The following is a 13,748-nucleotide window of genomic DNA, read 5'->3' as shown; positions in this document are numbered from 1 at the left end:
AGAGACAAAAACTTCTATTTTCTTATAGAATGACCGATCACTCTAATGTCATCTGAAGGTGAAGAGAAGAGGTGGTCATCTGGGATACAGAGGTAATGACCACCTATTTTCCACTCAAGAATGTTCTTGTCTGGGTATTAATTAAATATGCTCTGATCATCTGTTTCATTCTGTTCCTTATTTTTGTTGTATATCAAAAAATATAGCCATTGTACAATAAAGAAAGTACTCTGAAAAACTGAATAAGTTCTTATTGAAATAACTCCTCAAAATAATTGCATAGATTTTTATTGCAGAATAAAATGACTATTTTAAAATTTAGTTTTATAAACTTGGCTTCAAATAAAGAATATTATCTTTATGCTGTAATTTAAAATTATATACTGACAAACCTTAATATTGGGAGATTTTGTACTTACATGCATTCCATGAATAAAATAAAAAAGATTCACACTGCTCTAACAATGGGAAAATTAAATTAAAATATGAAAACATTATATTATAAAATAGATAAAGGAACATCACTTTATTGCTCTCAAGTTTCTAAAGCATGCATGTTCAACAGCACAGGACTCAGGAGATATCCTTGAGTGAATTATTTTGATTAATAGATTTAAATACCTTGCGTTCTACTAACCCATTTCTTATAAGTAAATATTTCTAGCAAACATCTGAGAATAGTTCATAATTTTCATTTTCTCAGTATGTTTCCATAGTAGGCAGCAATCTTATTGACACTGATAAATTGTTCTGAACATATTTTTTATAGAAAATTACAAAGTAAATTTCAACAACATGCTCTGAAGTCAGAGATTCAGGGTTCAAAGTCTGTCTTCCTTTACTCAGATTTTGACATATTATTAGTCACCCTACATGCAATATTTTTCTCTCTAAAATGGGAAAATGACAGTTCTCACATAGGAATAATGTCAAGATTAAATGATAAAAATGTAGGTAACGTGCTCAGCATAATGCAAGAACTGAGAAAGGAAGTGATCATTTATTATTAGTATCAGTAGTGGTAGCAGTAGTAATATTGGCAAAGATCCAGTCTAAATTGTCATAATTCTTGAACTAGCAGAGAAATAATAAGAAAAGGAAATTTCACAATATTTTGACAAATGTTGAGACAAATGCAAAAACACATTCTGAGTTTCAGTGCTTGCTATCACTCTAAAATTATATTAAAGTATAGAAAATTGAATTAAATTCTTGTCTGCTAAATGCAATTGCATGACATGTGTTGTTTTGAATGTTTGCACTGTTGCAAACTGTCCTGTATCCATGCTTTTAGCTATTTAATGGATAACTTCAAATATGCATAATCTATTGATTTGGTAATATAGTGAATATTAAACTAATCTGCCAAAGTTCAGCTGAGAGACCTAGGACTTTCTATTATCTATCAATTAACAAATCCCAGCTCTGTTTCCTGGGGGCACTGAAACAGGTACAAAACTTTCCCACAATGCAGCTCTGCTCCTGCAGTTCTGCCCACCAGGTGCACCATCCTCACAATGGTCTATCTGTCCCAACTACTGGTTTAGACATCTTTGCATCATGAAATCTTCTACAGCCTGGACATTACCATGATTTCTTCCTCTGAGCATTTACAGCAATTACTACTATAATTTGGTAGCCATGAGTCATATGTGGATAATTAAGTTTAGACTTAAATGAAATGAAAACTTCAGTTCTCCAATCATATTAGCCACATGTTAATTTTCTCAATAATCACATGTGGCTGGGGGCTACCATACTAGCTAGTGCAGATGGAGAACATTTTCATATCTGCAGAAAGTTGCAGTGAATAGTACAGATAAGAATTTATCTTCTGCAAGCCTATTTCCATTCAGGCTATACTAAGTATGTGAGATGCTACAGTCATGAAATGAAGAATTAAAAGGTCAAATAAATTAAATAAACCTTTAGTTAAATTTGCATGTACATATTAAGCATGTGCTGAATTTCTGAGGTCATTTAATAAATTAATGCAAACTATAATGTTCCAGGGTGGACTATAAGTATATAGCTTCTCAAAATTGTGTTATAACATCCCCTAACTCATCCCACAAAAAGAACAACAGAAACGTCTCCAGGGAATTAAAAACTTAAGAAAGAATAAGCACCAGCAATCTTCAAAAAGAAATGTGGGTACACCTGAGCAGAGAGGTGTAACATAACTAGGTTGCAATTTCTCAACTTCCCCATGTAATCTGCCCCATAATATTCCCCCAAACAAGATTTCATGTTTCACCTTCAATAGTAATTTCTCCCTCACATTGCCAAAGAATGGTATACGTCTCTGTTCACCGGAAACTAACCTTGGCCATTGCCACAAAGAAACACCTGGGATTACAAAAGAACAATTTAAACAGTTCAAAATCATTGTCACTTGTAAAGTTTCTTGCAATCAATGCATCTAACCTCTTAAAAGGCATTGCAATAAGATTTTACCTTGTTTTTAATAATGATATTAAAGCATATATAAATAATTATGTCATTTCAATTAATGGTGCACCAGTATTAATGACAAAAATTCAATTCAGAGGAAAATGTAAGCATTTATTGACTTTTGATGGTGGGAAACTTAAAAACTTCAAATCATATTGTACAAAAGTGTTAGAATTTTCTGAGGTACTGGAATAGAAATTCAAAGAGAACAAAAGAAGTTCTAGGAAGAAGAACAATAAAATATGTGAATGGTTATCTTGCTTTTATTTCTTTTAGAATTAGTTGTGGCACTTACATTCCACCAAATACATTTAAAAAGAACAACCAAAGAGATTTGTTTTAAAATGCTAACATTTGGAATGTTCTGCAAGTTATGATGGTTTTGCAAACATATTTAGTTATGAAATAACGCCTTAGATGCTAATTTTAAAATGTTAGGTGAGTGTGATTTTTGAAAATTCCTTCTTTATCAATAAACCATTTTTTTTTTTTTGTTGGAGTTCTGAAAAGTTGCATCACTAACCTATATTGTGTGTTTACTGTGAGTGAGACATGTGACCTGAACATATCAAAACATTTAATCCTATCAAGACTTTTTAAGGTTGATACTGTCATCTTTGCTTACTCATGAGGAAACTGAGGCACAGATTTGTTAAGTGATTAAACTAAGGTTATCTAACTGTTGGGAAATGAAGCCAGGATTTACCCCTGATCAGGCTGAGGTTCAAACTCATGCTGTTATCTACTTACAGCACAATGTTTACTCCCTAAACATTCTTTTCCTGCATAAATGTTCAAGTGTTAAAAAAATTATTTTCCCAGCTAGGTTTGCAAGACTTGGAAGTGAATACCATACCATAAACTTCTTCATGTTTCACAATAAAAGACTTTAGTTTTAAACATAAAACAAACTTATTCAATGTTTGCTGACTATAGATTTAGAAGTTTCAAGAATTTTTATTCTCTATATAATAATTTCAAGCAGTCCTCTTAAAACATCTACAATTTATGAGTAATAGCTATCCCATTTTTGGTAAGGAAACTAAGCTCATATATATGATTGCCAAAAATCAAAATACATGAAACAAATTTATATATAATTTATATATCTAAGACTTGTGATAATGGTTAATTTTATTTCTGTTTACAGAAATAAAATGTTTCTCATTGTTTGTAGTTTTCTATTTAGAGTTTAAAGTGTTCCTACTTAGATTTGAATTTGTTCACATATTACTCTTGTAATAATGGAATAAAGTAATATTTGTTATGAAGACATTATTTGGAACTCACAAATACATCAAAGGGAAAAGAACGGAATGCAAAGGATCAAGACATGGGAACATCCACACAGGGTGTCTGGCACATGAGGCGGGTCAGAAGGTTTGGCTGACCCCTTCAGGGGTTTCTTCTTACCTGGTATCAGGAAGCCACAGGGCCCTGGCAACCCTAAGAGCAGGGCACATGCTCAGACAAGGCAAAAGCAGAACATTTTACTTGTTAGAGACTATGAAAGGAATTTCCAGAAATTGTGCTTCTATCTAAATCCTCTAGAAAACTTAGTCATTTCCGCAATGTATCTGAAAATGCTAGTTCTTTAGTTGGGCATTTGAGTAACAGTTCTTTCTTGTCCAAGAACAGAGATAGAAAAAGTCATCATTTACTGGGCTTATCAGCTAGAACTTAGAAGTCTAGCTGAATTTTTCTTTTTGAATTAAAAGTGATTAAAAAAAAGATGTGCAAATATTTAAAAACCATACCTTGACATGTAAATTTTTTGGAGGGAGTTGTGAGTAACAGTTTATCTGCCATTTCTCCAGGACCAGCACAGCGAGCAATTCCAGGTTCCTTATACTCCGACTTCACCCAGTCGGAGAGCCACTGCATGTTACAATCACAGTAAAGAGGGTTGGCTCCAATTGCTCTGGAAAAACAACACCACAAAAGCACACACACACACACACAGTATGGAAGCATTGTTATTTCCTAAGGGAACAGAATTCAAAGTGATGCTCAGTAGAAAATCCCAAATAGCCTTATTGATAATAACACTTTAGAATAAAATGGAGACATTGGGGAGTCCCAATTTTCCTGAACCATGAGCATCTGGGGGATTTAGTGAGTTGTCACTAATGTTAACACTTCCCTGAGCTTCACAAGGCCTCCTCATACTTTCAGAGACAAGGTTGATGTTGGATATAAGTACACTCTAAAGGCATCCTGCATTTACTAATTATTTACTATGAACTCAAATCCCTATGAAAGGTTCCGAGGACTCAATGAATGAATAAAGCATCATTCTTAACTCCAAAGAACTCCTTGTGCTGAGGAGATGAGTAAATAGTCAGGTACAAATAATTTTCATTTGAAAATTATTTATCACTGCTATAGTAGAAGTATTCTCAAGAAGCCTACAAACAGAGACTACTATTTTTTGGGGCGGGGAGCTAATGGTTTGAGACAGTCTAACCTACTTGGGGCAGATGGAGTTAAGTAGATGGGAAAGGTTGGAAGGATAATTCAGGTGAGGGTAAGTGTCAACACACAGAGATACTAAATGGCATGAAATAATCAAGATACATAAAGCTAGTCTAACAGAGCTGGATTGGACGATCTGTCATTTCACAAAGTCTTTCATTTTAGGACTTTGGTTCTGATTCACATCAGGAGTTGTAGTGATAGAAAAGTAATTAAGATAATAGCTGATTTTTTATTACACTATACTGTCTATAGGAGCTGGGTTATGCCATCTGTACCAACTACACCATCTTATTTTAAGTGGTAATTTTTATTAAGTCAATAACATTGGAATTACTTTACAGGTTAAGAAACTGAGTGAAAAGTTAATTGGTTTGTTCACAGATTTGCAAAACTTGGTCACAAGTAGAAGATACATAAAGCAGCATTTAAAAACTGATTAATTCTGATTTACAATTAACTTCTGATTATTGATATTTCTAGGTCTGGAGTTCAAGTATACTTGATCTTATTCTTTTTGTCAGAATCTCTACAACATACTTAAAATCATCTTTTATATTATAGCAATTTTAATGCCCGACTTTAAGCAAGAATTGGAATATAGTAACTGTTTTCTTCAGATGTATGTCAGATGCAAGTCTTTCTAAATTAAAAATGAGCAAAATCATGTTTTTGAACCACTTCATCTCATTTTCACTGACATTCACCAAATCCTTGCTATGACAGGAGATGAAGTGGGAAAAGGGAATGGAGCAGAGGTTTTTTATCATCTCAGCCATAAAAGACAAATGCATGAATGAAATACAAGAGAGGATAGGGCACATGACAGAGAAGGCTCAAACTGCACTCCCTGTGGGAGGGAGAGGCTCACACAAAGACAAGGTTCTGCTCAGCCCAAGCAGCACACTGCCTGTGTAGCTATTTTTAATTCATGACCCTAACACCAGCACCAATGTCCACTTTCCCCTTTTTGATGTGCCCTCTGCCACACAGGGTGGCAATCCTACGCCCCTGAGCTAAGGGATTCATTCATTATATCTCATGCAGATGGAAGCCATGGAGTTTGTGATACTGACTTTGAGGTAGGTCTGAGGGCTCAAAGATTAAAAAATAAATAAAAAAAATGGAGGTTTTGTCTCCTGGTACCTAATAGTCCAATGGAAGGAATATGAACAGTAGAGAGCAGTCTGACAGATGGATTAAAAACTCACACTAATAACAGCCCCAGAAAAGCAAAAAAAATTATTGACTATTGGATCCTACTCTCCAAACATCCCTCTTTCCTCATTTTCTAACTTTCTTATCTTATTGAAATTTTGGAGATTTAGAGGGAAGTGCAAAGCTATGGGGGAACATGGCAGGCGAACTTCTAGGGAATTGAGGCCCAACTGACATCCATATTTAGGTGGGAGTAGGTTGACTCTTACCAGGTGATATCAAATTCAACATCACCAAAGGACTTTCTGGAACTTTGCAGTGATCCCTGCACTTCTTAAGTTTGTCAAGTTATTATACCCAGTAAAAACAGAACACTGGAATTCTACACAAGTGAGTTTTGTGAACCCTAGTTATCACATATATTTTAATTGCTTTACTCTGCTTTCAAGAAATATGGACCTAAATATGGGCAGTTATGAATGTTAGCACAAAGAACATTTCAACCAATATCAACATGGTTATTTACCACTACCTGACTATAAAGTCAGTTTAAACCATGCCGGCTTATTTATTTATTTATTTATCTTTTTTTTTTTTTTTTTTGGCATGATGCCATATTAAAAGCTAGGTAAAAAAATGAGTTCAGTTTGGACAAACTAGGGAAGGCTTTTTGGAAGATGTAATGCTTGGGATGTGACTCAGAACAGTAGGGTTGGACCAGGGCAAGTTCAAGGGAAGCTGATACTCTAGAATCAGAAAGCAAAGGGAAGAGAAAAAAGGCTCCTTGTGTTAGAGAGCCATGTCTGTAGAACACACGTTAGGTAGCAAAGAAAACTCAACTAATTTAGGGTAAAAAACAAGGGTAAATTAAAGCTGTCTTGTAGTGGGCATCATATCCAGGTTGAAAATCTTTACATTTCTTTAAAGATGAAACCAGTCACATTTTACAATGTTTCAATAAAAGTAGCGGTAAGAGGGCTTTTCCAAACTCAGGGGTAGTCTGACCCTTCACCCAAATTCATGAACTAGGTACTCACAAGTGTGATAATGCTGAAAGATCATTGAAAGCACCTTCAGGCACAACAGAAATGTCATTTCCATGTAGAGAACTGAAAGCAAGAGAAATTAAGATTAAATTTCCTACATTTCAGAAAGTTCAGACCCATGAATGTATGAGGCTTTGGTTTATAATAAGCATTTTAGCTTGTTGAAAAAACAGATTATCCTGCAACTGGATATCCTTTTGGAAAAGCAAAGGTGGTTTCTACCTTACATCTTCTACACATTATAAATCCCAGATTGAAGACTTAAACATACAAATAAAACTAACAATGTATTAAAACAAAGCACACTCCATTATACAATCATGGGACAGAAAAGGCTTTCAAAAAAATGATATAAACCCAAAACCAGAAAGGAAACGAGTAGCAAATTTTTATAATATAAAAATACATCCCTGAGGTAAAATATTCCATTTATAAAACAGAATGGGAAATATTTGCAAAATTATCAGATGCAAGGTTAATTTCTTTATAAAAAGACCTAAAAAGTACAGTCAAAGTAGTAAGTACATAATGACATCTACATTAATACTGAAAAAACAAAGTACCTAGTGGGAAATGGGAACATGATATGATCAGGCTTCATTAGAATAAGAAGCACAAATTCTCAGTAAACAAACAAAATATACTCAAATGCTTTAGTAATTAGAAATGCAAATTGAAACAGGAACGGAAAACAATTTTCAATCTGTCACATAGAGAAAAATAAAAGGATTAATAGTATTCAGTGTTTGCAAGAGTGCTTTGAATAAGGTACTCTACCAAGCAGTTGATGAAAAAATAAATTTGTAAATCAAGATAATCTTGCATGGCAGACAGCTTGACAGTTACTTTTGATATTCTCTCTAACTACTTAACAGTACCTTCCCATCCTAAGTCATTGCTAAAATGCCACAATGCCCGCACCAAGGTGAATGCACAGAATGTTCACCAGAGTATTGTATATAATAATGAAAATTCACAATTAAACCAAATGATAGTGAAGATGATAATGATTACCTAAGTTATGTTTCCTCAACTTATGGAATACTCTGTACTAGTTAAACAGTCCAGTAATCTCTAGGTATTATAGAATAGAAACATTCTAAAGCACATGTTACAAAAAAAATAGCTAATGGCAGAACAAGAAAAGATCCTCTTTATGACTTTTAAAAGTTATATAGCTGTGGGGAGAAATATAATAAGACATAAAAACAAATGTTTATAAAGAAAGACCAGATGGGCACCTCAAGCTGTTTTAACTGTTAATTATGAGGAAGGGGAGTGGGAGTGATGTTTTATTTTATATAAAGTACATTTTTGTAGTAAAAAAATGTATTCATGCACTATGAGATTTCTAAATAAAATAAGTTTATTGCTTCAGAAATTAATTGGAGCTATATAAAATGCCCATTTTAATGTTATTTCTTATCAAGCAAATGGCTATGTAGCAACAAGTATTACAAAAGAGAAAGTCATGCTGTTCCCATTGAAGGTATAGAAATTTTTCTTTCCAAACTTATGGTGAATCCTAATGCATCTATCCTGACATAGTCAAGTATCAATAAAACAGTAAAAATCACTAAAAAGACAGCTCAAAACTCAGACCATAGGGTAGAGAGGTATTTGTTGAAGCCAGGATACTTACAGTAATCTAAGAGACTTCAATCCATCGAAGGTTCGTGAAGGAATACATCTCAGACGGTTGTAACTGAGAATTCTGAAAGTATGCATAAGCCTATTTACTTTATCCAGGAATCCAATAATGCCCCAGTGTCATATTTTAAATAAAGCAGTTAACAAATTAATTCTTTGAGTATCTTATAAATCGAGAATATTTACACATGATATACATTATCTTTGTGTTGTCTCTCTAACATGACCTCAAATACTTCCCTCTGCCTGCCCTTCCCTCAACCATTATCTCCCTAAGATCATTCCAGAGGCCAGTGGTAAGGATCCCCACAACCCTCCCACAAGCATGCTAAATTACTCTTTTTTTTCCCTGAGACCCCAACATTTTCTGTAAAATTTGTTCTTGTTTGAGGCTTGGCCTGTTTCTCCAAATGAAATTGATATTCCTTGAGTACAGAGATTCTTTCCATTCACGAGGATGGCCAGCACTGGGTAAATGTATTTTTGACCCATGACATAATGAATACACAGTACCACACTTTCACACTCACAGGGTGAGAAGCTGGGTCATGTTGCTGAAGCTTTGATTGGAAAGGGTGCTTATTCTGTTGTTACTTAAGTCTCTAAAGGAAAAAAAAAATAAAAAAGACACAGAGTCTTATTAACCAAAATAGAAATATTATTGATCTTAGACAAGGCTCTGCCTGTTAATAGTCATACCAGTATTGTTAGCATTTTAATACTATCTGAAAATCATAAAACACTGGATTACTCTCTGGGGTAAATTACAACGTTATTTATATTTATTCTCATCCTGTACTGTTCAAATCAGTAGTGAATATATTTTGTGTCAGCCAATGAAGCATGAGCACAATGGCCAGTCTCATTTGGAGCAGAAGCTTGAGAAGGAGTTTTTCCCACATTCCTCTGCTACTGTTTCCATAGACTTGGGCTGTTCTCTTCTACAGAGAGCTTTCTTGGAGGTGACACACAAGAGACGTACCTTACCGGTGAAGAATAACCTTTGATCTTGAAAGTCCCATCAGATACATATACTACATCCTCACACATGTTCACTGATACAGATATTCAAATTTGATAACTAAAAGGACCCTAACTTCATCACATTCACAATATCATCTGCTCTTATCTAAGTCACTCACTAGTCCTCAATAAATATTTATTTAATGAATTATATAAGTAAAAGAGAGATGCTAAATTTTTACCAGTGATAAATAGCTATTTATAAGTATAGTTGGTACTATGTGTCATAACTTATATGAATTTGATTTTATTCTTGTTACATATTTATCTTTATTTATATATTCACTATATATCTAAACATTATGTGCATGCACTATTTTTTTTTCTGAAGCAAAATCCAAAACATAAAAAAAGGAAGATTCAGAAAAAAGGAGGATAAACTTTTCCTTTGTTAAAATACATAAGTATCAATAAAATTTTGATATTGGATTTGACTTATATAATTTGAAAATGGTAGGAATCTTATAGTATTTTCAGCTGCTTAAATACCACACCTAAATTTAAAAACAAATGTATCTAATTTAGCAAAAGATATTTGTATAATCAGTCACTGGTAAAGCCATTTCTGGGTTCATAAATCTTATTTCTCATTTCTAACTAGTTTAAAATAATTACATGCTGTCCCTCAAATGCTCCGAATCTAGTAAAGTGATCCTTTGGAAATTGAAGCAAGTTTACTTTTTTTTTTAAACAGAATAAAACACATGCAACTGGTTCTTGCTTTCAAATAAATAACTAGAAACAGAACAGGGCACATTAGAAGATGGTCTTTGATCTTTAACCATTTGTCATTGATATAGTCTATACTACATTTAGAATGTTTGATTTTGCATATTTTATAAAAAACTGAAAGAGATGTTCTGCATGTTAACTCACCTCAATGTATCTAGATAAAGTCTACACTGGGATATGCAATGTTTTCTGCTCTTATAGATTCCTAGAAGTCACTAATTAGTAATAAACCTTCTTATTCCAGGAACACTAGCAGTCTTCCTCTGAAACTAGTTTTTATACTTGAAAATGAAATAGACTTGAACTAATAAGGTTTTTTCCATTAACAACTATTATCTTTCTTGCTGATTTTTCTGTGCTCCAAAAAACTCTATCCATTACCAAAAAGGCTACTACTCTAAAATGTGACATTATACAAGACTGTATATATTATAATATATTGTGCATATAACCAGATCAAAATTATTCTATATTTAAATATCTTCTTACATTTATAATTATAGTTAGAAACATTGTTTACATTAATGAATGAAAGACATTACTTTTGGAGGACAGCAAACTAAATTTAAAAAACTTTAATATTTTGAAATTTATTCTTAGAATCTCAGTATCTTTGTTTAGTTTTCTTAAATCTTACATAAATATATATGGGTTTTATAAATTAAATTTTAATACTTTTAACCCATAACTTACTTTACAATGCTTTAAATAAGAAACTTAAACCTAATAAACTAAATTTATAATGTATTTTCATTTAAGTTATTATGTACCATCTTTTGCTCAAAGTCAAGACTAAAGACATTGTTTTACTTCTCTTTCTTTCAACTTGTCTTATAAAAAAGCCATTACTAAAAGAAGTATTCAGTTTTACTGTTTCTATAATATTTTGACTATTTATATTTTATTTTGTTCATGCTTCTTTGAATAGAAGGAAAAATTCTTCCAAGACATTCTATCTCCTGATTTATATTCAATGAAGATGTAACTAGTGACCCAGGACCACAGTGATCAAGGAGGAGGGAAGCAGCTAACTGTAAACAATTTATGTTACCTGAAAGGTTCACTGAATCTTCTACCCATTCCACTTTTATAAAATAGAATAAGTTAAAGATGGAAAAATGATGTTACTTACATAAGTGTTAAATGTTTGTAGTTAGAGAGTTCCTTGGGAACCAGTGTAAATTGATTCCCATCCAGATATCTAAAAACAAAGACATAATATTAGCTTCTTATAATGTAACAGGTGTGAATTATAAAATAAGTGAAGGATATTTTAACTGAGGTAAGGTATTTTAACTGAGGCAGTCTTTTTCCCTTAATATGTTGTACCCCATTCTGGAATCATTATTGAAGAGAAGTAAGGAGAAAAAAACACATTTGTCCAATCTAACAGAATTCTCTGTGGATCATTTAGGCTAAATCATAAAACCAGGAACAACTTGTGCACCCAATGCTTTGTGGCTAATCTAGCAAAGAAGGTGAGCATCCAATCAAGAGTTGGTAATAAGGTTCATGCAGTGCATTATATTTTAATTGGCCTCCAGTTTACTTTCATTTATGTGGCAACAATGCCATGAAATTCAGCAACTAGTAACAAAACCCAGCTGCTGTGGCCAATATTACACTCTTCACTGCCTACTTATGTATTAATGCACTTAAATGTGTGCAAATAAAATGGGCAGTTTTAAGGAGCTATTTGAGTATTTGGAATTAATCAGGCTTAAATTAGAAATATTTTTAGAATAGTTTTTACCACTATATATTTGCTTATTGATAATAATTTAGATTTCTTAGAATATTGTGAAACTGATTCAGTATACAAATATAGCAAATATATCTGAAAGTACTAGAGAAGTAATCAAATATAAGTACATTTTCTCTTTCTTGTTAAAGTCAGAAGAAGAATCAGAAAATAGGCTTTCCGTTAAATGACAAGACACAAACATAAATGAATATAGAAGTTATAACCATGATATCACAAAAAGAAAAGTACATTTCATCTCCTCCTTTCCTAGAATTAAGATGGTGGAGGATACAGTTGACTTCTTTCAATTTGGGCTGCTTGGCCATGGATGCACCTGCAAATGATTCTGCCACATCAGGAAAGTGGCCTTCCTATCCAGTGTAGTAGCCAGTCTCGAGATTCCATTTAAAAGTTGGAATTTTGGTGGATATAGAATTTGAGAAGTTGCCTATGCTACCAATCCATTTTTAATATTTCAAAATGAAAACATTTATATAAAAGGGATGAGTTGTCTAAACATGTAATGGATGTGTGATTCACAGTTGGAACATGTTATGCCTCCTGATACTTGCTCAAATGACTTCATGTTTTTGACTACTTCCTGTCTTTTAGCTAAGTTTTCCTTGTGTCCACTAGAGGGAGGCATCGTTCCATATACTTCAGCATGCTGCTTTTACTCCAGGAAATGTCACAGCAGAAGGACAAAAGGACTCAGGATGTGAAAGTTTACATGTAAACAATCTAAGGAGAGTTAAATGGAACTGATTAAAAGTGATGGACAACATTTGTTCAGGCTTGTCCACCAATATATACTTATTTTGCCAAGTTATTTAACCATTTAATAAAATAGACATATGAGCGATTTCTAATATATGCATATATGTTACTAGAATGAAGGGTCTTGCTGACTTGGCGAGGTTCTAAGGAGAAGCTCTCTGGGAGGTAAAAGTTGAATTCTAAGAGGTGAGTTAATATTCTCATCTCAATAACCAGCTTTGTCTAGAGAAAAAATACCATTTTTTAATAATTTGTTCACTTTTTAATAATACTGGTTCATAGTTCCGTAAGGATAAAAATAAAACAGAGGCAAAATGGCTCAATTAGATTTATATCAAACAGATTGAAAATTCAACTTATGGCAGAAACATAGATGATATAGACAGGGTGAATCAAGCAGGTTTTCAATGGAGCTTGATATAGAAATTAAAGAATGTCTAAAACCATTTGATGGGATGGGGGCCAAAGGCCATTTAAAATTGTCTAAAGAAAGATTTAGCATCAAAAGTGATATAAATGTTATGCTCCTCCCTGGACTGTTCCTAAAATTGAGGTTTTGTGTACAGAACACTGTATAGGCAGAGGGAGGTCTGTGGGGCCCATGTGGTCTTTAGAAATAAAAACATACTAAAACAAGGATGAAGTATTTAATTACGCATATATAAAGCAGTGCTTACAGCTAATTAACT

At 33.1% G+C, this 13,748-nt stretch overlaps 1 protein-coding gene across 3 annotated transcripts in view; it reads right to left on the bottom strand.

The window, feature by feature from the left end:
- The window catches only part of Slit2 (slit guidance ligand 2), a 331,792-nt gene that overhangs the window by 44,806 nt on the left and 273,238 nt on the right, over nucleotides 1-13,748 (bottom strand). For all 3 annotated transcript variants that reach the window (XM_027936332.3, XM_027936326.3, XM_027936338.3), the window contains 5 exons: nucleotides 11,671-11,739; nucleotides 9,314-9,385; nucleotides 8,776-8,847; nucleotides 7,125-7,196; nucleotides 4,212-4,375 (listed from right to left, as the gene is read on the bottom strand). In XM_027936332.3, the coding sequence (XP_027792133.3) occupies nucleotides 4,212-4,375; nucleotides 7,125-7,196; nucleotides 8,776-8,847; nucleotides 9,314-9,385; nucleotides 11,671-11,739 (449 nt within the window). The remainder of the gene's footprint in view (nucleotides 1-4,211; nucleotides 4,376-7,124; nucleotides 7,197-8,775; nucleotides 8,848-9,313; nucleotides 9,386-11,670; nucleotides 11,740-13,748) is intronic.

This window comes from Marmota flaviventris, chromosome 7, assembly GCF_047511675.1.
Source record: "Marmota flaviventris isolate mMarFla1 chromosome 7, mMarFla1.hap1, whole genome shotgun sequence".
NCBI lineage: Eukaryota > Metazoa > Chordata > Mammalia > Rodentia > Sciuridae > Marmota > Marmota flaviventris.
Note: the sequence above shows the minus strand (reverse complement) of the source record. Positions and strands in the feature narration are given on the sequence as shown.